The sequence below is a fragment of the Anguilla rostrata genome, chromosome 7 (assembly GCF_018555375.3).
Source record: "Anguilla rostrata isolate EN2019 chromosome 7, ASM1855537v3, whole genome shotgun sequence".
Taxonomy (NCBI): Eukaryota; Metazoa; Chordata; class Actinopteri; order Anguilliformes; family Anguillidae; genus Anguilla; species Anguilla rostrata.
In genome coordinates, this window is record NC_057939.1 from 41,359,172 (window position 1) to 41,382,389 (window position 23,218).

The 23,218-nt window shown below is 40.6% G+C and overlaps 1 protein-coding gene across 1 annotated transcript in view; it reads right to left on the minus strand.

The window, feature by feature from the left end:
• Positions 1–23,218, minus strand: part of LOC135259701 (neuronal acetylcholine receptor subunit alpha-7-like) — a 52,048-nt gene that overhangs the window by 16,984 nt on the left and 11,846 nt on the right. Inside the window, exons 2-3 of the mRNA XM_064344332.1 lie at positions 13,379–13,518; positions 150–194 (exon numbers count right to left, since the gene is read on the minus strand). Coding sequence (XP_064200402.1) covers positions 150–194; positions 13,379–13,518 — 185 coding nt within the window. The remainder of the gene's footprint in view (positions 1–149; positions 195–13,378; positions 13,519–23,218) is intronic.

Here is a 23,218-nt window from a genome sequence, read left to right on the forward strand (position 1 = left end):
TGATCATTGCCGGCACATTCCATTTATATCTATAGCTAGTTGGTGTGAACCATGATGTTCTGAATACAATATGTGACTTCCTATGTAAAACCAAGCAGGTCGATCATACTTGCAGATGATTTGAAAAACAGGACCAGACATCCACTTACCAATTGTAGCCAAACATTTGATATCAGGACCTGGTTCTTCTCATCCTAGGAGGAAAATAAAAATGATAAAGATACAAAACAGACAGAAAAACACTGCCAGACTAAAGTATTCTCAAGGTTATTTGGATTAGCCTATTAGCATACATATGATACAGATTTACACAGCACTTGATACATTCTCATTATGATGATTGGCATCAACGTGTCCCCAGGTGCATATTGTTCACCTCTTACTGTTAACTTCAGTGGTATTAAACTGTTAATGTTGTTTCCATTTCCATTCTAACATGGATAATATGATTTTAATTGACCCTGATGTATTCATGTAAATTCAGCAGCAGTGGGAACAAGGCTATATAATAATCCAGAAAGTCTTCTCTATTTCTCTGAACAAATACTGATGAAGGTTCAACTATATGGAAATGAAAATACACAACTCCCTGAAAAATAAGGGAGACACTGAAAGTGGTAAAATAAAATAAATAAAATTCTTCAAAACGAATAAGCACCAAACATATCAGTTCTGAAGGCAATTAGCAATTGATTCAACTTCAGATTCAGCTTGGCATCCTCTTCAAAAAGTATTCTGATTAATAATTGCTGATGACAGTACAGAAGATGGGAAATATAAAGAAACTAGCACAAGGGCACCAGAGATTGTACATCCAATACAACAACTTAGCTTACACAAGTATGCCAAGTTATTCTAGTAACAAAACATGGAAACTGATATATTCCTAAGACCAATACATTCAATTTGACTGTTGATTAAACAACGATTAAACACTAGACTAAACATAAAAAGATAAAATTATATTAAATGAGGTAGAAATGTGATGGAAAAAAAAACAAAAACATTCAACTGGCATGCCTAGCTGACAGGTCCTGACTGCAAAAATATTCATAAATGTGTTTAAAAACATTTCAGCCAGAATTGTGTGTACTGCTAATCTGAATGTTCCCACATCAGTATTGTTGCCTATGATTTCTCTGAATGAAACTAACTGATCATGTAGAGGACTCTATAAACCACAGGTCTGATCCATGTTTAAAGAAAATGTAAAACCAAGGAGCAGGCAGGAGGGTCACATTACAGCCCCAGCCACAGAAACAAGGAGAAGAGGGACACTTGCAGGACACACAACCAGATCTGGAGCTGTCCAGTGCTGAAATTCACAGCCTGTCACAATCACAATGCTCCCTCTTTTATTTATTCATTTATTTATTTTGTAGAGAGAATAAATAATTAAACATCAGCTTTTTGGAAATTAGACTGTTAAGGTCTCGGAGAACTTTATACATTCCTTTGCTCATGTATTTCAACACCGGCACATCGCATCAGAGCCAAATGATAGGGGTGCTGGCCCCTATAGAATAAACAGCACACGAAATGAGGTCTGATGGAAACTGAATGAATGCAGCTTGTTCTCCATAGATTCAGCCTGTATTATGATTGCTTGTCTGAGGGAGGCATTTAGGGCTGCTCAGAATAACCACGAGAGATGATTCATTCTGTTGACATGATGAATCCCAACAGTCGGTGCTTTCCCTCAATCCTTACTACTGTCAGGCGGTGATGTAATAAGGAGATTCTGTCAAAGGTATTTATCCTTCACAAAGGATGAGTCATCCTCTCCTCTGTCCCATCTATGGCCAGCTGCCCAGTGCCTTCCTGTTGATCCTCTCTCTCTGTACATCGGTAATTATCGCCAAAGCGTTTGAGAATAATATACTCAGCCGCTTCACAGAATCCATTCTTTGTGTTCGCATCATAATGCTCAGTCTTAAGTGACGCTAAGACTGAAGAAATGACGGTGGCTGAAGGATGAGATTGTATCTACGTGTAGGTGGTACAACCCTTTGTGTAAATCCTGGTCATTCTGACTTTCAGAACCAAAAGCATCACAACACATTAAGCCATATGCGTGAGTAACAGAAAAGCTATTAGAGACATTTCCATTGGTTAATAGCAGATTGCTGTGCAATATTCAAGAATGGTTCTGAAGGCAGACGGAGTCACACTGATAGACCCCATAAATCTAAATCGATTCTATTTCCCCTTAACCTTGAATAAAGCATTTAGCACAGGATATGGCCATGTCAGTGTTTAAAATTGAATTACAACCCCCAAATGTTGACAGATCATTTCTCTTTGGATTATACTTAGAACAAACCAAACTACTCTTAAAAAGGAAAGTGGTAAACAGTAAACACACATGCAATAACAGCCTTTATACAAATATCCACACTGTTTTCCCTCATGTGCGACTTATTTTAAATTGAGGGTAAAGCTTTTGTGGAATAAACTTTGGAAATACATTTTAAAAACTCTAGCTAACCTTTCAAGGAGACTGGACAAAGTCAGCACTGCGTGACAGAGACTGTCAATATTACATCCCAACAGAAGGTCATTGTATCATCACTGTTACTGATCCACAGAGAGAGCTCATTAAGAAATTAGCGATAGCATATTAATCACTGAGCATATGCCTGTTTTAATTTTTCAGTGGTTAAGGGTTGGTGAGTCACTGTCTGGTCCTCCCTGAGACCCAATGACAGGGATAGCCAATCAGAGAGATACTGCATGGCATCTTGTCGTGAGGGTGACGTGTGTTCTGTCCCCCATGGTGACATATCCAATTTATGACATTTTATCATACACCAGTTGACTGAGTGGGCTAAATGCATACCAACACTTACATTGGAAAATAATATAGTCATAAAAACGAGTGAGGGTAAGCACCAGATATTATAAAACATCCAATAAACGAGACCAATCTAAGATGTTATCTTATTTTATTATTCACATTAAAAATATAATATTATTGGAATAAATAAATATACTCTAAAACATTTAACTTTTTTTACTTACTTTTTTTTCCTTTCTTCTAAACTTATGGAATTATCACCTATGTCATATTTTGTGATGATGAAGGTGGAGGAAGTCAGATACTGTCAACTTAGCTATATCCCTTTTTCCATTAAGGGATTATATCACTACAAATTAATGTGCATACGTTATTGTGACAATGCTAATGGAAAACAAGTTCAATCAACCTATGATGTTAGACTAAGGCCTCCTACACACTAACATTAAAACCCATTTTGAAAACCGTTTCAGCTCCATAAAACCATCAAACTGTTGATTTAGAGGCAGCTACATTCAGATTTTATTTAATTGATGAATAACTATGCATCCGTCCACCACGCACAAAGCAGGTCGGAGCTAAGCTAGTGTCTTCCATCTGCAGCCATTGAGAGAGCTAACACACTTAGCATGCAGCCTGTAGATATCGTCTAATATGCTTGTACTTGACGCAGAGGGGTGAAACTGGCATCAATCTTCTCATAGGACACTGGGTAAGAGTCGTAGTATTGCCAAAAAGTCAGAGTACTCCTTTAAATCAGGTATGGTCGTGTACTCCATGCACCTTTTGCTCAAATTTGAACAGCTGTATTGCGGTATCGGGACCAGTGATTAAGTCTTCTACAGACTCATTAGTGAGAGTCATCTGAGTCATTGATAATGCTCTTTGATTCAGAATCCAATATTCCAGTGCTGTACATTTCCAGCGTGACTTCCGGTATGCCAAAAGTGAATCATTTGTCAATGTTGAAGCCATAATAACAGTTCTCTGGTTAATTTAATTACAAACCTCAAGAATAAAAAAACTCTATCTAATATCTTTGGGGAATGTGGAGCTTAGCCTGTAAGATGAATAGTTCGGTCACCAGCAACAATTAATATCATGTTTGGCTATTACACGGGTTTGCAGTTAATATACTCTATATGGATTGTTAAATATTAAAGCAAATGTTTTCTTTAAGGTGAGTAATTTCACTGATAAAGTCCCTCATAACCTTCAAAATATGAATGCTTTTAAAAATTCCCTGCATTTTAAAAAAAATTCCCTCTGCTATCTCTCTGTCTCTCTATCTCCTGGGGACAATTCATCAAATACTATATTTGTAATTAGCCTGACCAAACCCTCCTGCCAAACATGACATATGTATTTACTGTACACCATTACTGACATCTGTAGGTCTATGTGGTGATGGAAGAGCTTCCCTAGTGTTTTAATGTATACCACAGTTATGTTTCATCACTGTCGAGGCAAATATGTTGTTTAATTAAACATTGGAAACTTTCAAAAAAGAAGAATACCGTGTACCATGTTCAAGTGTATTGATCTGTAGATCTCTCACTTTTGCCTTTTAACAAATAGTAAAGAGATTCAAGAGCCTGAGACATTTTTTTAATGATTTCCAAAGCCTCAGCAATTTCAGATTCATAGTAATATAATGTGTAATGGAACTAGGCTTGGAACCTAAAAGTCATAGGTTTGATTCCTGCTGTACCCTTGAGCCAGCTCCTTAACCTGCATTGCTTCAGCGTACATCCTGCTGTATAAACAGATGCAATGTAAATGCTATGTAAAAGGTTGTGTAAGTTATTCTACACAAGAGCGTCTACTAAATGCCCGTAATGTAAAAGGTCGCACCCAAGGAAGGCTTTTCTGCAAACGACTAGACATAAGCCGCAACTATTTTAATCATGTTCTAATTTCAGAATTTATTGTTTCAAACTGTTTTTTCTTGCATTTAGTGGATGCTCATTTCCAGAGTGACAGTTATACAGTTGGATCGTTACTGAAGCTATTCAGGCTAAGTACCTTGCTCAAGAGGACAATGCCAGTGTCCTCCAGGGAATAAACCTCACCGTTGCAAGCCCAGTTCACTAATCATTATGCTACACTGCTGCCCTGCAAAGATTAGTGATGAACCATAAATTAATTGATGGAACTTGACCAATTTGAAGGGATTTCTGACAAAAAATAAATGTTTATGAGAAGACTAGTGGATATTTAGGTTGGTTGATTTCCCTTGAGAGCTTTTTTCAGCAACTGACATCCAACAAATTACATGTTTTTGTAATATTTATGCATTTCCCAATGCTTTTGCCCCCACCCCCCACCATGGTCAATTTTGTTTACTTAGAAATAGAGGTCATTCATTGCAGGCCATACAGTGAGTGTATCCTCCTTGGAAATGAACAATGCTGTTTACCTTTTCAAAAGAGCTGCCCATTGTATATTGCAAGCCCTCACTCCTGAATTTATAAGGACTATTTACATTTTTAGAGGGCTTTTTGAATGTGATTAACAACCTCTGATTTAAAATAAATAAGATGAAGGGACCAAGTTCACAAAACAGATGAAATAATCGTATTTTCGGAGAGCATATTAAAATGTAGACGAGACACTTACTTTCTTAATAGTTATATGCTTCATCTAACTAACTTAGTGCTTTTCAAAAGGATTTAATAACTCTCTCACATCAACCCATTGTGTTTACTTAATTGACTTCTCTTAGTCATTGAAGGATTCAATAGTGTTTCCTTCACTGAATACAACTGAATGGCCGGCCCATGACAAATAATAAATAAACCCAAATAGTCATTTTTATATTTTTTAAGGCAGATGATGCAACCAAACATAACTGACTTCAGCAAGCTCAAAAGGGCTTACGTAGCAGCACAAATCGAGCTGGAATGTAGACCAGCTGGGCCTCACGCAAACACGTCAACCCCATTAAGGGACTGCGAACAGCTGGACCATTACGCCACGCCCGATGCGCATCCCGCGACCCCGCGATCCCGAAGTGTCGCTTCGCGGATATTCCCGTCAAAAAGAGGCGGAGCGTGCTGCGCCAGGTGGCGCTCGCTGACCCAGATCCATGGACCTGACCCTGGCCTTCTCTGCGCGCCTCGGGCGCCGGTCTCCGCAGATGGGGCCAATGCTCACGGGGGGACGCCAGAGATACGCTCACCCCCCCCCCCCCTCCCCCGGCTGGTAACCCGTATCCTTGTCGCTAGAACCACGAGCCACCATCTTTCCCTGGAGCTGCTTTCAGTGCTAATCCGGCTACTCTACTGATGGCTTTTGGATCATTCCCAGCAGACTCCCAGTATAATATCAGCCTGGAGGGAATCCATTTAAAGTTATGACAGCCAGCCGCTATGTAGTCAATCTGATCTTTGGAGGTGACATGTTATTGGCGGTCGTACCAGCATTGTATGGTCACAATAGAAGAAATGCAGTTGAAGAAACATAACAAGAAACATAATGCTTGAAAGGTCATAAGGGTGTGGCATGCATATGGAAATGCTACCCCAAGGCATTCCATCTGGGCCCCACATTTTAGTTGGTTCTACTCGCCCTCCGGCCCTTCTCAAATCAGACACGGCAGGAGCTGGTACAGCTGCCCCGGCCTATGAACTGATTAGGAGGAAGTGATGCGTTCACCGTTTCCCAGCTGTCTGTGGGCTCTGCCTTATCTGGATCAATGGGACCCATCCTCTATACCTGGAAAGAGAGGTCTGTACCCTCTACTGTCCAAAAAGATGTGTCCAATCAGTTGAAGAGTCGTAATGTAAGGGCAACAGCACATAATATTTCCCCATGCTACATTAAGTATTTTGCAGTGAGCCAAGTAGTAACACAACGGTTTAACACATACTGTAACACTGTCTCTGCAGGAAAAGTCTGCCATGCGAATGCACATTTTTACATAATTGGCGTAAATTATATAATTGCATATACAGAACTATTACAATGGCTCTGCGTTCATTTTTGCATTGACGATAGGCATAGAAATACAGGAGAAATTTAGGTTATCCCTCCACTGCTTTAAAAGAACTACAACAATACTAAAAAATCAAGTGCTAGGTCCAAGGCTCACATGTGCAAATTTAGCCTGTTAATTTATGTACAAAGAAAAGAAACTTTGTACAGTATCTTTTTGTTCTCTGGGTGTGAACCTTATATCTATTGCTAGAGGTTAATAGCTCAAACTCCCTATGAATGGGGTTGTAAAGGCAGTCCAATATGGCGCAGGTCTTCCTCAGGACCAGCCAAGAGCTGACTGACTGACCCCAATGATTTTTGAGGCAACTTTAAAACTGAGCCTGTTCTTAGTGGCTAGGCGTAGGTTCCCGACCCACACCACGATACAGACGGACAAAATAGACTCTTTAGTTGTTCAATAGATTTCATGAAAATAAAATGGAAAATGTTACTAAGTTGTTCTGCACAAGTAAGCACTATACCACAAATTTCGCCGGAACCTGGGCCCTTTCTGCCTAAACTTCACAACTCTCAACACTAATAGTAACTGCCTGACTAGATTTGCTTGTCTGTTTGTCTATTCATGCTGTAAAATCTTGTTTTTCAAACCACTAATAGGACTCATTTAAACTGTCAGCCAGTTGTTTATTACAGTTAAAACCCTCTATACTGATTCCCTTTAGCCCCTTATTATGACACCCAGTCATTAATTTCATACCATTTCAGGGAGCTTTTAGGTTGTTACTCCTAAGCTCTGTCTCAGTTTTATCCTTGTATTTATTTTTTTGCTTTCTTGATTTCGGCCTTTAATTCTTTTTTAATCTCTCTTTTCTTGATTGTGTCACCTCTATTAAAAGCAGCTTTCCTTTGACATATCAGCTCTTTTAATCCTTTGGAGATCCACGGCTTTTTATTTGGGAAGACTTTTACTTCCTTAGGAGGAATCAGAGCGTATTTATAGAAAGCAATACAGCAGCTCACTACATCAGTAAGTTCATTTATATCCTTTGTTGAATTAATGAATGCTGACCAGTCTGTGCACTCAACCTTTTAGGGTTGGGAACTGTCCTCTGTCCAGACCTTGACCTGTTATAATACATTCTCCCACTGCCATACATTCTTATATGTCATTAGGAGATGGACCATGTTATGATAAGATTAACTAGAATGAGGTCCCACAACCGATGTGTAGACCCATAGCATAAGTCCAATATTTTGCCATGGCAATGGGACATGACACATACTGATAAAAATTTGGGAGCAGGTCATTTAAAATACAGCTGTTACAATTACCTATTATGATGTTGGGGGAGTCAGGTGAGATAGGCTGCAGCTTTTGTATCATCCTAAAGATATCAGCACCTAATTTGGCATTTGCTCTAGGATGAACCAATGAAACAAATATTTGTGGAAATTCCCCCGGGAGGTAAAAGGGCCTCAGAGACACAGGCAACAGCTTCCTGTCTGCTAAACAAATTTGCTCTCTTACAGCAATGTTACTGGACCATTTGTGATTTATTTGCTGGCAAACACCTCCCCTCTTTGATTTTCCAATTACCTGACAGTCTCAATCAGGTTGAATTGGAGTCAAAAATCCATTAATATCCAGGGAGGAATCCAAATCCATGTCTGTCACGTTTCAGTCAATGCCATGATGCTGGCATCTCTAAATTCACATAGGTGGATGGCATTTGCTTTCAACTCATCAATTTTATTCCTTAACTGCTGTACATTCGCCAACATCATAGCTGGTCGTGGTATGTATGCAGTCAGCTCATAGTTATTGTCTAATGCTCTGGTGAATGCCACCTCTTCTTCCACGTTTCCTTGCTTTGATGTTTCTAGGATTCATTCTAGGTTTCTTTGAGACAAAGAGACATGCAAATACCTGTTGCTGGTTGCCACATGAGCAACACCCCCAATGCAAGTACAGTATCAGATAGCCATCCTAACACAATGTTTTTCCATTTCATAAACATAAGAAAGGGACATCATGATTTGCAGATTTGAAGTCAACCATCTCTGCTGACCCAAACCCAAGTCTCAAGAGCTATGGCACTGAAGGGTTTACCTACCTATCAGCAGCCATCAATTTTACACCTGATTGTGAAAGTTAAGACCTGCTTTTGCCTGGCAGTAGTTCAGCAAACTGACCTGCCTTTGAAGAATCATGGGTTGAAACCCAAGATAAATCATCATGATTGTTCATATTGATTTATCTGCTTGCTCTCCTACCAGCTTATTGTAGTCTTGCATCAGATCTCCAAAGAATACATTTGCATTGAAAGCAATTTATCACCCCCTGATTCATATTTCATGGCAACTAAATGACTTGGCTGGATGGCATACCTGCCATCCCAATATCACAGCCTGGGTTACACCAAAAGGACCAGGAGCCTGCAACAGCAGGACATAATTGGCTTTATCTTGCCAAAGAAAAAGGGTGGATTTCTCATGTTACTGTAACACTAGTTCCACCCAATGATTGTAGCCCACAGGCTGCCAGTTGTAGTGACTGACAGAAGCATCACTCCTCCTATCAAGACTGGCTCTCCTGTAGTGCTGTGTCGCCTGCAATGTGTGGTTCTACAGTGCAGCTAAATTCCCTGGAAGTGCATACATTTCAATTTATTCAGTAGCAAACTATAATTTCATGTTAATGTGAAAGCAAAAAAAAAGTACTAGACTAATAAAAGAATTATCAAAGTATGAATTATGTGCAGTGAAATTCTCCCGCATATATTCCACTTCAAACATCCTGCACATTCAGTAAAGAACAAAGGTATGCAAAACACTGCAAGGTTTAAGCTGGAATCAGCAATAAACAACCACCTTGTAATTCTACAGCCTGCTGAGTCCATGGAGCCTACAGAAAATAATGCATAAAAGATGAAATCTGGGAAGATGCCTATAAGACTAGATCTCTTTTAAAAGAACAGTGCTATTCCTACTGCCTTTGTGCCTGGATGACAGGTTAGTCATCAGTTCTTCAGCTGTGCTGTGCAGTCATTGCAAAGCTGTTGCAGGCAGCCTAGGTGAGAAGAAGAAAACCACAGCAACTATGTCCATCCCACCAAGGGTGCTGCTCTGTCTAGTTATGCACCATCATTTGGGGCTGCCAGTCATATCCTGGCACAGTCACAAAATGAAAATAAGATGAGAGATTTGAAACGAGACCGTGGAACGCCATGCCCCGAAACTTAGTGTTTCAACAATACGTGAAACCTGGCAACCCTGTACTCTAGCTTTCTGATATTGCAGTTTTTTATATCACATGGAAACAAAAAAATACTGCTCATATATTGGATAGGAACACTGCCTTCCGGTCCACTGAGCTGCAAAACCAGACAAACCAAAAGCTCATTAATAGCCTTTCCTTCTAACTTGTGAATCAACATGTTTTGCCACTGGCTCAGTCAAGGAAGTTGGGGAGTTCAGGAACTTCTGGCTTTCTCACAGAGGTGAAGGGAAGGACGGCGTGTTACCGCTGTATGCAGCAGAAGACACACAGTCCCGTGGCCCCGTCTGTTCCGATAATCGGGTGGGGGAAAAATAGGGCATTTCTCCCAGTGCATCATGGGAAAGCACGATCCCAAGTATAGAGAGGAAGAAAAGAGGTGACATAAGCTAAGCTGCTCTGCGCTGACGCCGCGCGACAGCTGTGCGCCTCTCGAACCGACGGCTCGCGAAGCCAGTAAAACGCGTTGAGTTCCGAGGCGGCCATCGGGCCACCGTGCACAGTGGCGTACGTAGGGCGTCGCAAACGGCCGATGTACTTGCGCACCTCCAGACACTGCCACGCCGCAGTCCATTACAGTCCGGTCTTGCAGCCATCCGCAGATGCTCAGAGAGTAAATGCATGCATGACCCCTCGCTCTTGTGTATGCCTTTTTGTAACGGACAAAAAAATGTCAAAAAAATATTCTTTTTCACACACACAAACAAGCACGAAACCGTCCAGATCCACGGCGCACCTGTACAAAGTGTCATGAGTAAAACTTGGCTAACTATGTAGCTAGCTAGCTATGGCATGTCCTCACCTCTGTAACGTTTTTTGTTGTCCTCCGTGTGTCCATACATCTGTATCGATGATACGCGCTAACTAGGTTAACTAAAGTAGGCGAAATGCTAACATGTTAGGGTTAGCTAAAGTAACGTTAGGCGATAAAGCTGCGCTTAGAAATCTCGTGCCGTTCAAAGTGGTGATTTTGGGAGATGCACCTGCGTCCTACTAAACGAAGCACCGCCTGCGCATGCGTCCTACCAAACGTCCCTCTCAGGTCATCCATGAGTGAGTTAGTGAGTGACTGCAATTTGCCACGCATAGCCCACAGCGGCAGGCAGTCCTGCGCGCTGTGGGGGAAAAAAAAAAGTCTGTCATTTCAAAAAAGCAAGAATAAAGGGTTCCTGTAATTTGGGAAATGTGTTGTGTTTCAGGGCTTGTTTGACATCATACCAGTGCAGAGCAGGGGAGGAGTCAATAGGGTTAGGAGAAGAAACCAGAACTGGAAAGGTGCTATATTAGCGTTGATTTGAAGCGCAAAAGTAATGGCTGCCAGAAGATAATGTCACATAAATCTGACTATAACAGAGTGAGAGGAACACAGACTAGATGGGCAGACACAGAATTGAAGGGAGAAATGAAAGAACCAGATAGAAGGAAATAAATATGAGACAAACAGTACACAGAATTAGGCCAGCTGATGCTAATTTACATTTAGATTGCATTTCATTCATTTTGCGGTTTAACAGCCCAGTTACTGACTAAATAAGAAAACTGTGCATTAACCAAATACACAACGAAGTGTCTCCTCCTACAAATATCAAGGAATTACTTTAAACTGAACATTTATTTATTTATTTATTTATTTGATATCAAATCCTATAGGACATGTGCACTTGACCTGTATGTCAAAAAAATTTCAGGAAGAGGAATCACGTATTTAATTCATATTCAATTTCAAGTCAGCTCCCACAAATCACTGTAATATGATGGACAAAGGTGGGTATGTACAGTTTGCAAATGCAAATAATTAGCTAATTTGCTGGATTTATATTGTTGCTCTTATTGCCGATTATCTGTTACACTAAATTTAATTTCGCAATCGAGTAACTAATAGGTAAATTTATACATATTTTGTTGCATGCACAGAATTGGGAAAAATGTATGTTGTTTCGTTCATTTGGAATTAATTGCAGAATATGTTACATCTCCAGCAGCCTATCTCACTAGGAGCTCTTAAATCTAGAGTGAGTGGTTTATTTATTTTTTTATTTACCTCATGTTCTGTAATTTTTATTGTCAATTATTTTCTTATATTTTCTGTGTGCAACCATACTATTTGTGCTGCTGCCTTTATTGGCCAGGCACTCTTGAAAAAGATATTTTTAATCTCAATTAGGTTTTCCTGGTTAAATAAAGGTTAATAAATAAATGCTCTTCCTACAACTTACAAGCTAGATGAGGACAACAGCCATGCCTTCAGTAAAAACAAAGAAAAAACTGTTACAGATATATAAAATATTATAACTTTATTATTATTATTATTATTATTATTATAACAGGGTTTCATCTCAGTGCTCGGACAATAACAAAGAAACACCTTTCTATACATGGACATGATAATGAAACGTTGCTCTTTCAGTGGGAGTCAGACAAAGTACTATGGTCTTAGCTTTCTTCATTTCTGCACTGTAATTTGAAATCCCCCTGCTTCACTTTCCTCCAGACACAACACTGCCATCACATACATACAGTATGGGAGCCAGGAAATCAGTTGACTGAATATGTGAGAGCAGTCAATTAATGTGAACAGTGGCTTGGCAATAGCTAATTTACAGAATCATGAGTGGATAATGACTACAGTCTTCAACGTAGTCACAAAGCTCCCCATTTATTTAATAATCAGTTATTCAAAAATTCCATAATCTTGGTCATTAACAATACAGTGGGACATTATTGCATTAATTTATCATCAAATGTGTAATAATGTAATCAATGCCACCCACTCAACAGTAAACGTTAATAGCAATCCCGTACTTGAAGTAGGTAATCAACACAGCAAAGCACATTAACACAAAAACATTGTGGTTAATGGATGTGCTGTGCTTTGCCTTCATGTGGTTCTGAACCTGTCTCTTTGGATTTAACCACTCTTTCTCGAAATCTGCTCCCACTGATCTAACCTTGCTCCCACAATCTCTCTCTATCTCTCTCTCTCTCTCTCTGAGCTCATAAGCTACACGTGTCAAGGGGTCACACAAAGAACAGACAGTTCTGGACATCTTGGCCAACAATTTGTGAACAAAGAGAATGTATAGTACTGTATACTCTTACACTCTCTCTCAAAATCTGCTCCCACTGACCTAACCTTGCTCCCACAATCTCTCTCTCTCTCTCTCCCTCTGAGCTCATAGGCTACATGTGTCAAGGGGTCACACAAAGAACAGACAGTTCTGGACATATTGGCCAACCATTTGTGAACAAAGGGAATGTATAGTACTGTACAATATACTTGTCAAAACTGTTAGTCACGCGCCCTGCCTTTTCAGAAGCTATGGGAAACCTGGTTTTAGGGAGATTCCATTCTGCCTTAGACTCACCACATCAATGATCTGCAGCAGTGCCATACCCAGCTCCACCAAGATGGGGGCGGAGTCATTGGAGACAGGCCTCTCCAGGCGGTTGTAGTTGGCCATTAGCTCCTTATACAGCTTCCTCTGGTACTCACCCTGCAGCGACCCTGCCATAGAGAGTAAAGCACAATGTTAACACACTGTCAACCCTGTTTTTAACTTCAAGAGTAGCTAATATGTTTGAACTAACAAAATAATTCAGCGACTTATAATAAACAAAGGCTTATTAGAATGGTGTGGCAAACACGCCTGCCACAGGCCACCGAAGTGGCTTTCCTTGGGGCCCTCCAGCACAGAGACACAGGGAGAAGATGTTCAAAACAGTCCACATTTATTCCACGAGGGTTTGGCAAGATGGTAAAGCCAAATGAGCAGATGTTAACCCTGTCATGACGGAAGCTCCCTGGTGTGGGTGGGGATGGCAGATTTAACCTGTGCGCAGTGATTACCTCACTACGCACAGGTGCAGCCACTCCTGTTCCTGGGTCCAATTAGCCTGGCCAATTATCCAATTCTTCACCAATTATCCAATTGGCCAGGTCTAATTAGCTTGACCCAGGGCAGGTGTGGCTGCTTAAACCAGCCATCCCCACACCACATACCCCCAACGCCAAACTGAGGCCAGGGAGAACCTTGGCCGAAGCCTACACCCCCCCCACCCCCACCCCCACCCCCACACTCCCAAGAAAGCAAAAGACAACAAACAAAAACAAACACACTCCAAACACGGTAAAAAAAAATTAAAAAAAAGTCAGGGTGGGTGGCCCCGGAACAGTCCAGTACATGTGGTGACCCTCCTTCGGACGACAAGGCAGCCCTTCTTCCTCCTCCCTCCTGGAGCACGGGAAGTCCTGGGCTGCTCTGCTGGCTGGTGGGGGCGTCACCGGCTTGGGCTGTTCCACGGGCTGTGGTGGGGTGGCTGGGCTGGTGGGCTGGTGGACTGGCCTTGTGGTGCTGGGGACCAGGAACCCTCGTGGCTGTGGTGGCCGCCAGTCGGCTCTGCTGGCAGGCGGCTGCAGGCTTATCCCCTCATGGACTCCGGGCAAACCAACCAGGCCAAAACAAAGAACGAAAAACAACCAAACGGACGAGAAAGGAAGCAAAACGGCACGGCCACCGCTCGTGCGCCGCCCGTGGCTGACCCGCCTTCCCGGCCAAGTCCAGCTCACGGCGCGACCACCTCTCGTGCACCGCCCGTCGCTGACCTGCCTTCTCGGCCAGGTGCAGCTCCTCAGCGTCCCAGCTGAGGATTGCCTCCTTCCCCTCCCTGGTCATCTTCCGCTCCCCATTCTTGGCCCGGAGGATCCGCCCGAAGCCCTGTCGAGAACACCTCAGCCGCCCCTCCTCCAGTGTGCTTCCTGGCTGGCCCTCCTGTGCCTCTTTGCTGTGCCGGAGGAGCCCCACGTTGGGCGCCACTGTGGCAAACACGCCTGCCACAGGCCACCGAAGTGGCTTTCCTTGGGGCCCTCCAGCACAGAGACACAGGGAGAAGATGTTCAAAACAGTCCACATTTATTCCACGAGGGTTTGGCAAGATGGTAAAGCCAAATGAGCAGATGTTAACCCTGTCATGACGGAAGCTCCCTGGTGTGGGTGGGGATGGCAGATTTAACCTGTGCGCAGTGATTACCTCACTACGCACAGGTGCAGCCACTCCTGTTCCTGGGTCCAATTAGCCTGGCCAATTATCCAATTCTTCACCAATTATCCAATTGGCCAGGTCTAATTAGCTTGACCCAGGGCAGGTGTGGCTGCTTAAACCAGCCATCCCCACACCACAAATGGGTTCAGGAAGATTTTACTCACTAAACCTGTCAAAACATGAAACCGGCAACAGAACAAACAGGTCACGGTAACTGTGCAAAGGCAAATACAAAGTTATTCTTCACAATCACGTCGCAAAGGCTGTTGATACAGGCTATTTCCACCAGGCATGCGGAGCACCTGTCTGACTTGGGAATCCAAATCAGAATGACTGGATTGCATTCTGAAATGCACATGCAGGGACAAACACCCTCAGTCAACCTGTTACCCCCACTCAGGATGCCAATGACAATAAAAAGAACTTCGGTCCTCAGTTTCCGTCCTCAGTCTTCTTGACTCATCCCTTTGGAAATGAGTTTGGAGTCTGAATTTCACAATGTGATCATATTACTTAGATCATCATAAAACACTGTCTGTGCTGTGATTCTTTACATATGATAGTGAAATATGCATACATATTATGAAGATGTAGGACAAGAGAAAAGCAAGACCGAAGTTATTAAAATGCAAAAAAATGCAGTTGGTTGATTGCCTAACAAAACTTACAAATAGCAAACAATTGATTAATTTCAAATAGGTCTGTACCAAAAGTGTATTGTCATCAAGAATACTCAATGCATTATGATAAATTACCTGTTGGAAATGTTGTTGCAGGAAACAGTATGTGTATTAACCCTGATGTCCTGGTAAAATTAAAAGAAGAGATAACAAATTGCTCCCCCCCAATCACCCCCCTTCAGCAGATTGTCTGAGCCTATCCCTAGCAGTCACTATCCATCTTCATTCTACAGGACATCTCTGCCAAAAAATGTAACGTTTTTGTCAGCTGAGCATGCACCGTGATTGTTTTTTTCAACAAGGAAGTGCAGTAATAAAAATAAAAAAATGATACATTATAACATAAAATACCTTACTGGAATATTCATCAAGGAATGCAGAAATCTAAATATCCTTCATTGTTAGCAATGGTTAAATGCTTACTACTGACAAGTTCACTAAATGCACTGTTATAAATTACACAAAAATTCCGAGAGCGTTTGTGACAATGCTAATTTCCTCATAAAATTCCCAGATTGGGCATTCAATTAGGCTATCTAATCATTCCACTCCAGCTGTGCAGTCTTTATCCGTGTTGATTTTCTTGGTCATTGATGCCAAAAGGGAATGTCGTTCTCACCTGAGCGTCCTGATTATATAAGTAAACATATTTACACACATGGTCCGACCGCCACGCATGGTCACACAGCATATACACAGCAAAACACATGAGCGGCCTAGATTCGGAATCCAGTACCTTAACTTGGATGAATGAATGCAATGAATGCAATTGCCAAAATCCGCTACTTCTTTTTCTGTAGACAGGTACACACACACGTACACACACACACACACACACACACAAACACGCACACGTACACACATACGCACACACACAAACACGCACACACGTACACACACACGCACACTGTCAACGGAAATGGTTATGCTTTATTACACTGGTAAACAGCATGGGTTATTTTTAGTTGCAACACATACAAGCCCAAGTCCGATTCACACAAAATATAACAGAGCGAGGTGGCATCAAAAAGAACGGGCGATTACGTTCATGAGCATGAAATGAGCTTCCCTGTCTGGCCTCATTGTTTCATTGTGATGACCGTAAAACCCAAAGTGACGTGCGGTGGAACGTTTACTTGTGCGCATCCATTGCTTATAATTCACAAAACCAAAACACTGCCCCTCAGTAAGAAAACATATGGCTGTGATTATGTTTCTGTACACACCCTTGCAAATAAGTATTACCATTTATGATATTGCAAAAAAAAAAAAAAAATTGCAATGCATTATATGTGCATATAAAATGTACCCACCATTGCTATATGATTGTTTCATGAATTTCTCCTCATTGCTTCTCCCAAACAATATTTATTTATTTTACTATGCTGCTGCGTATGTGCTATGTCACCTATACTCCCACAGGAAGTCTGCACCAAAAACATTTGAGAAACAGTATGTGTTGAAAATCACTGCCATGACAAAGGTCAAGTTAGTACCCTGGTGCTCTTCGCTGGATGCCCTGCTTTTTTTGTTCTGACAGTTGCTGCTTGCTGATTGGTTTATAATTGTTCCAACCCTATGGTTTAAGAGACAAAATTCTGAAAAATGAATAATAAAATCTGCAATGTATACAGTCTGTATGAGAATGGTATGGATTCCATTCTCGACCATGGGACGCACATCAGTACTTTGGCTTTAACTGGATGTGCTGCCAAGAAGAGCCCAATATATCCTACATTTCCGCGTGCATTCATACATGCTCACGGGTAAAATAGCCCTGCCCCTCCTGCTCCACCCCCATTGTCCGAGTGTAGTATTTGTCAGCAGTATTTCATTCAGAAATTCCGGATATGAATTGTGATGCATTGCCACCTTTGGAGAAAGGAAACGAGTGGCAGCCATGACACTGAGAGATTGTGCCTTCAATCCCATCCACCCCCAGCCAATTTCCCAAAGTCATGAACAAAGCTTTACTAAGGTAGCAGCTGGCTGGCCCTTTGGAATCAGAGAGTATAAGGATGGATTAGAGTAGCATACCTGCTACTGACGGGCAACGCGTTGAGTGTGCGCGGATAGAATCGGTTGCTTCTTAACACATGATCCCCAGTACTGCCTCCATCATTTATCATTGCAGAGATGTGGAATACAGGCCAGTTGCTGGCTGAGCAATGTTGTGAATTATGTGGATCCACTATATGTGTGCATGTTTGTGAATAAACACCTAAAGATGGGTCTGACAGGTGTGTATAGGTTCAGCTGTTCCCACGAGCACGCTTACGTCATAATTCTGCTTCCAGTTTTCTACTTTTTTTACCCCTCTCCTCCAACAAAATTGATTCTGTGGGAAACATATTACACACAAAAGAATAGGAAACAAGAGCCTAAATTACTTTCAAGTCATTTCATAGATTAACCAAAAAATTCTCCATCAGATATATAAGGGGCCACATGTTGATCATCTCCACGGTTGTAGTCAATAAACCAAGATAAAATAAAACCATAATTCAAAGCAGATGCCAATATTAATATGACTATTTACAGTCAAAAACATCTAGGTCAGTGATCATTCCTAGTCTTGGCAGAACACAGGCTCTGCTGGTTTTTGTTGTTACTTGCCACTTAATTGATCAATTAAAGCCAGGACCAGGAATGAAGATCACTGATCTAGATCAATGCCATGGCTGACATTTCAACATGGAACACTGGAATTTATTGTACTACTAGGATTATATTATTTGTGTTTGAAACTATTACCAACCCTGCTGAGATGGCAAGAGTGCTGGTTGTTTATTAAATAGGCAACAGATTACATTTAGTCCTTATAGTTGTCATTTCACAGCATTGATTCTTCTGCAAACCAAAATGAGCAAGTATTGAACAGATGGTCACAATAGCATTGAACTGCAAAAAACTGAAAAACAGATTGAAAGACAGAGCTCTGCCCTCTGACCGAACGGTCATACACAGAGTTGTGAGGAGGCTTTAATTACCGGAAACACAAAAGAAGCCTTAGCACATTGACCCGCCATAGGTTTTTTTTGGACCTCCCATTTTAATTTGTTTTCTTATGTGTCAGGAGTGTTTTATGAGTGTCCCACGGGTTATGACTTTTTCTGTCCACAAAGAATGGATATCAGGCATTTCAATCTATTGAGCTGACTCCCAGTTCTGCAGAAAGAAAATCCAAACCAGGATTTAAGTTTGAGGAACAAGCTTTTGTCCTTGAATAATTCACAGGCTCACTTATCTGTAGAGATAATCTATGAGGGACAACTATTAATAAACAGTTTAGCTTGGAATCCTTATTCGCTTCAATCCTGGTTTTGTGTTCCACTGGACAAATCTTAACTTTAAGGGAACAAATCTGAAACAGCGTTGTATTTGCTAATCCTGAACAATAGTGGAACTTGTAGAAAGTTCTATTGGCAGAATTCCTCTGAATTCCATTAGCAGATTTCACTGCCTTTAGCACAGAGGTGGCCCATAAGTCATACCTCATGTCACAGTGTTACCTTGAGAGCATATGCCACTGGGGCGTGTCACGATCTCACTGTTTGTTAGTCATAGCGTAGCAGCAAAAGAGCGTTCTGTCAAGGTGCCGACCTCTGACATTGTGCGATGCTTACTGTGTCAGATAGGATGAGTCAGCCTAAATCTGTCAGCCCACGTCCCAGAGGATGCTGTCAACTTTCCAGGGATCACCCCCCCCCCCCTCAGAAAGAGAGAAATGCCACTGCCACACCATGTGAATTTTAAAAGGGCTAAGAAATGGGTTATGGCAGGTGTTACAACCTAGAAAGACAGTCGTGGACTCTAAAAGGTTAAAAGGGGCTTATGATCTTTAGAAGCCAATCTTTTTTTCAGTTCATTTCAGCTTTAAAAATGATGAAAAGAATGTCAGCGTTCATTCTGTTATTAATTATTTTTTGAGGTCATATACTGTCTGTGAATAAGCTTCAGTTCTCCTGAGTAGACGTAAATATGGACTTATCTAATTCATCATAAAGCTGTTTGTGAATACTGGTCTTTATGGGTACCGTAAGCTGAATAATCAAAATTTTTTATCACTGAGCAGCAAACAATCAGGCCCAACTCAATTATTAAATAGTTCCTTATAAAAAGCATACAGACCAGGTAACTCTACAAATTTACAATTTACTATGTAAATGTAAATCCATATGCCTGAAAATGTTGGTTTAAAAAATGTTTTTTATGTTTGATAAGTCAGGCTTTATCAAACATCAAAACATAAAAAAGAAGTTTTATGTTGGCCAGCTTTGTTTTAAGGTCTTGTTAGCAGAAGTAAAAAAAAAAAAAAAAATTTTAAATCTGGAAGAAAATAAATTGGTTGAGTAAGTATTTCACAAAAAACATGCATTAAACCAAGGAAGATCTGGTGCAATGCGGCCTTTTAATGTAACCTTTTAAATATGTATGGGGAAAAGGTATTTCCAACTGTATTGCTGGGAGCACTTTTCACTTAGCTGTTGAAGGCAAAACAAGTTTTTTGCCTTTCAACACAAAAAAGCCAACTCTAGGTCATACAATGCAGACAACACAAAACTACAGCATTCAGTACCTCATTTCATTGTGTTGCAGCATGGAAGGGAAAGGGTCAGTTTTTTACAGTTTTTCCATTTCAAGTTCTCTCATTAAATCTGCGCTGAAATTGGATTTTCATTGTCTTTTATCTGCCGTATCATTAACACCTCCAGAAACTATGGACCCAAAACCAGCCTTACTGTTGAGCATTTTGAGTCGCTACATTAGTGGCCATTTCTTTTCATTTTGGCCTACATCAAATCTGTTTTGAAATAATATGTGAATTTTATGCATTGTTTTAGAAAATGAATTGCAACATTAAAAAAAAAACATTAAGATTTTTATTGAACGAGATATACACCTACACAGATGCAAGAGAAATGTATTTGTATTAATGAAACAAGACATCTACAGACAAAATAATAAAATATAAATCTTAAGAGAATCACTCCTATACCTGACTGAGATCTGTTTTATTATACTGTATACATATCAAGCAAGTAGGTGCACTCAAAACAATTGTGTCTTTAATTGCTATTATTAATCTTGCACATAATAAATTAATTCCAGAGGTAATTACAATGGATGTTTCAAGTCTCCTCGTTAACTACAATCAGATCATTAACACCTTTTCAGATATAAATAGCCTAACGTTATCTGTGAACAAATGCGAAGCAACAGTGTCAAAGTATTGTGGTTAGAGCATTCACCTTGACCCCAGAATGCAGTGTTCAATCTCAAGCAGTGCCATACAGGCTAGAATTTAATAATGGCATCCACTGCCCCTCTTCTTATATCTCAGTATTAATAGAAAAACCTTTGGTGCGCCGACCAGGGGTTTGGGAGAAGGGGTGATTCTTACCAATCTCAAAGCACAGACAAACAGCCAAGCTCCTGCCCACATATAACTCCGACAGTGCTAGCCTGAACTGTTAAGCAAATATTTCAAATGCAACAATTCTGAGAATATTGAATATTTATTTGTACACATGTGTAACTATAAAATACAATATAAACAGACACAGGTGGAGGTTTGTACGGTCACTAACCAGATTACAGATGACAGTTTATCACCATAGTTATTATGTGTTCAAATTCTTTGGATTTGTCATTCTAATGTATGCATATCTTGGCTTTACTGAAATTGGAAATGGCTCCCAAGCTGTTCCAAAGGACTTTTTTTTTTGTCTAGCAAAAGAAAGACAAGGAATATGTTGGCATAGAGACTTAAAAGTATAAAACATGACACTCCATGCCAACATCTTGTTTTTCTTTCGTTAGACAGAAAAAACTGTCTTTCAGAACAGACTGGCAGCCACTGCCAATGTCAGTAAACAGTGTGCAGCTTAGATTTTAACTGTTTATCAACTCAATATACATCAGTCACTGAAATTGCATGATATGTCTCCCTATGGACATTTGCACTGCCTCACCACCTGTGACTATAGTTTCCTGAAAGACTTTGAATGAATGCAATTTGTTGAAAATCCAGAAAAAATAACATATTGCAGCTGCAATCATCTTTTTATTTATTGCATTCTTGGGACCATCTTACCTCATTAAAGTAAAATCTGGGCAAAAGTGACTGCATTAAATCTCAGACTTGTAAATTTGAATGCATTATGATATTATTCATCATTATTCTTCATTTGGCTCAGGCTAACTGGTCGTTTACAGTAGTTTGGGGGAGAATGAGAACAACACCGCACCTATATCAACTCCAGAACTGGGAAATTATTCATGTTTTCAGGCTGTAACCCTGCTATTGCTTCATTCCTCAATCATTTAATTGTTTAACTGTAATCAATATAAATACAATACAGCTCCTGCCAGGAGTTATTTTGCCTTAACTACAGGAAAGTCCAATTATGCAACCTCTTAGCTGCTTGTCTGACTGTCAATCACATTGGCAGCCACTTTTGAATTTGCCCCCGATATAGTCCTTCATCTTGCATACAAATTTGAGAGTCACTGGCACTGTCCAGATTCAATATCGAACCATGGACACCATCCAGATCCCAGAAGAGGGCTTTAACAGGATAAGCTAGTTGGCAGCCCCATTGCATTTAGTTTTGCATGTATCGAACACATTCAATTATAATGTGAATTTGGTATCGTATTCAAAAATATGTCTTTATCATATGGTCAATCATGATGTTCAATCCTGTAGTCTAACTGATGGAGCAGAGCACCAAATCACAATCTGTAGACCAAAAGAGGACTCATAATGAATGCAAATCCATGCAGAAAGTCGCCTTCTGTGTCCTTGCAAATGACCACAATCTTGTTGTGCCTCCCAAGTGAAGAATGAAGATGACAAGAAACACTGATGCTGTAATTTAGAAATATCACCACTATGGTAGTTGAGGCAAATGGAAAAGTTCTAAGTCATTGCTTAGGGATGTTTTAGAAAGACAAACATCAGTTCGCAACATTCTGCATTATTTGAATTTGTGTTCATTTTTGATTAACCCCTGTGAGACAGACACATAAGGCTGATGTCAATACAGCCAAAAGCACAGTACCATTAAGGTTCCGAACCTTTTTTTCTCCAGCTCCTGTTACTGCAACAATAAATAAATAAATAAATAAATAAATAAATAAATAAATAAATAAATAAATAAATAAATAAATCAAAAGGACTGCGGCAAAAATAAATCACAAAGATGCTCACAGTTCAAGAACAAAAAACCGCAGAACAGGATTAATAAAGTTTTAATGAGAACAAGAAAGAAGTCCCTTCCAGGAACTGGTTCTGCAAAGGCAAGTCATTTCTGAAATCTCAGTAGCTGACTATGCATTTGAACCTCAGACTCTGAAGGGTGTCTCATTCAGTGCTGACAGGCTAAGGTTTCCCTGTGTTCGCCATGCTGTTATGCAACTTTTTGACACTCTGACATCTGTGTTTTCTCCTTCGTTGTTCTATGCGGGAGACCGATTCGA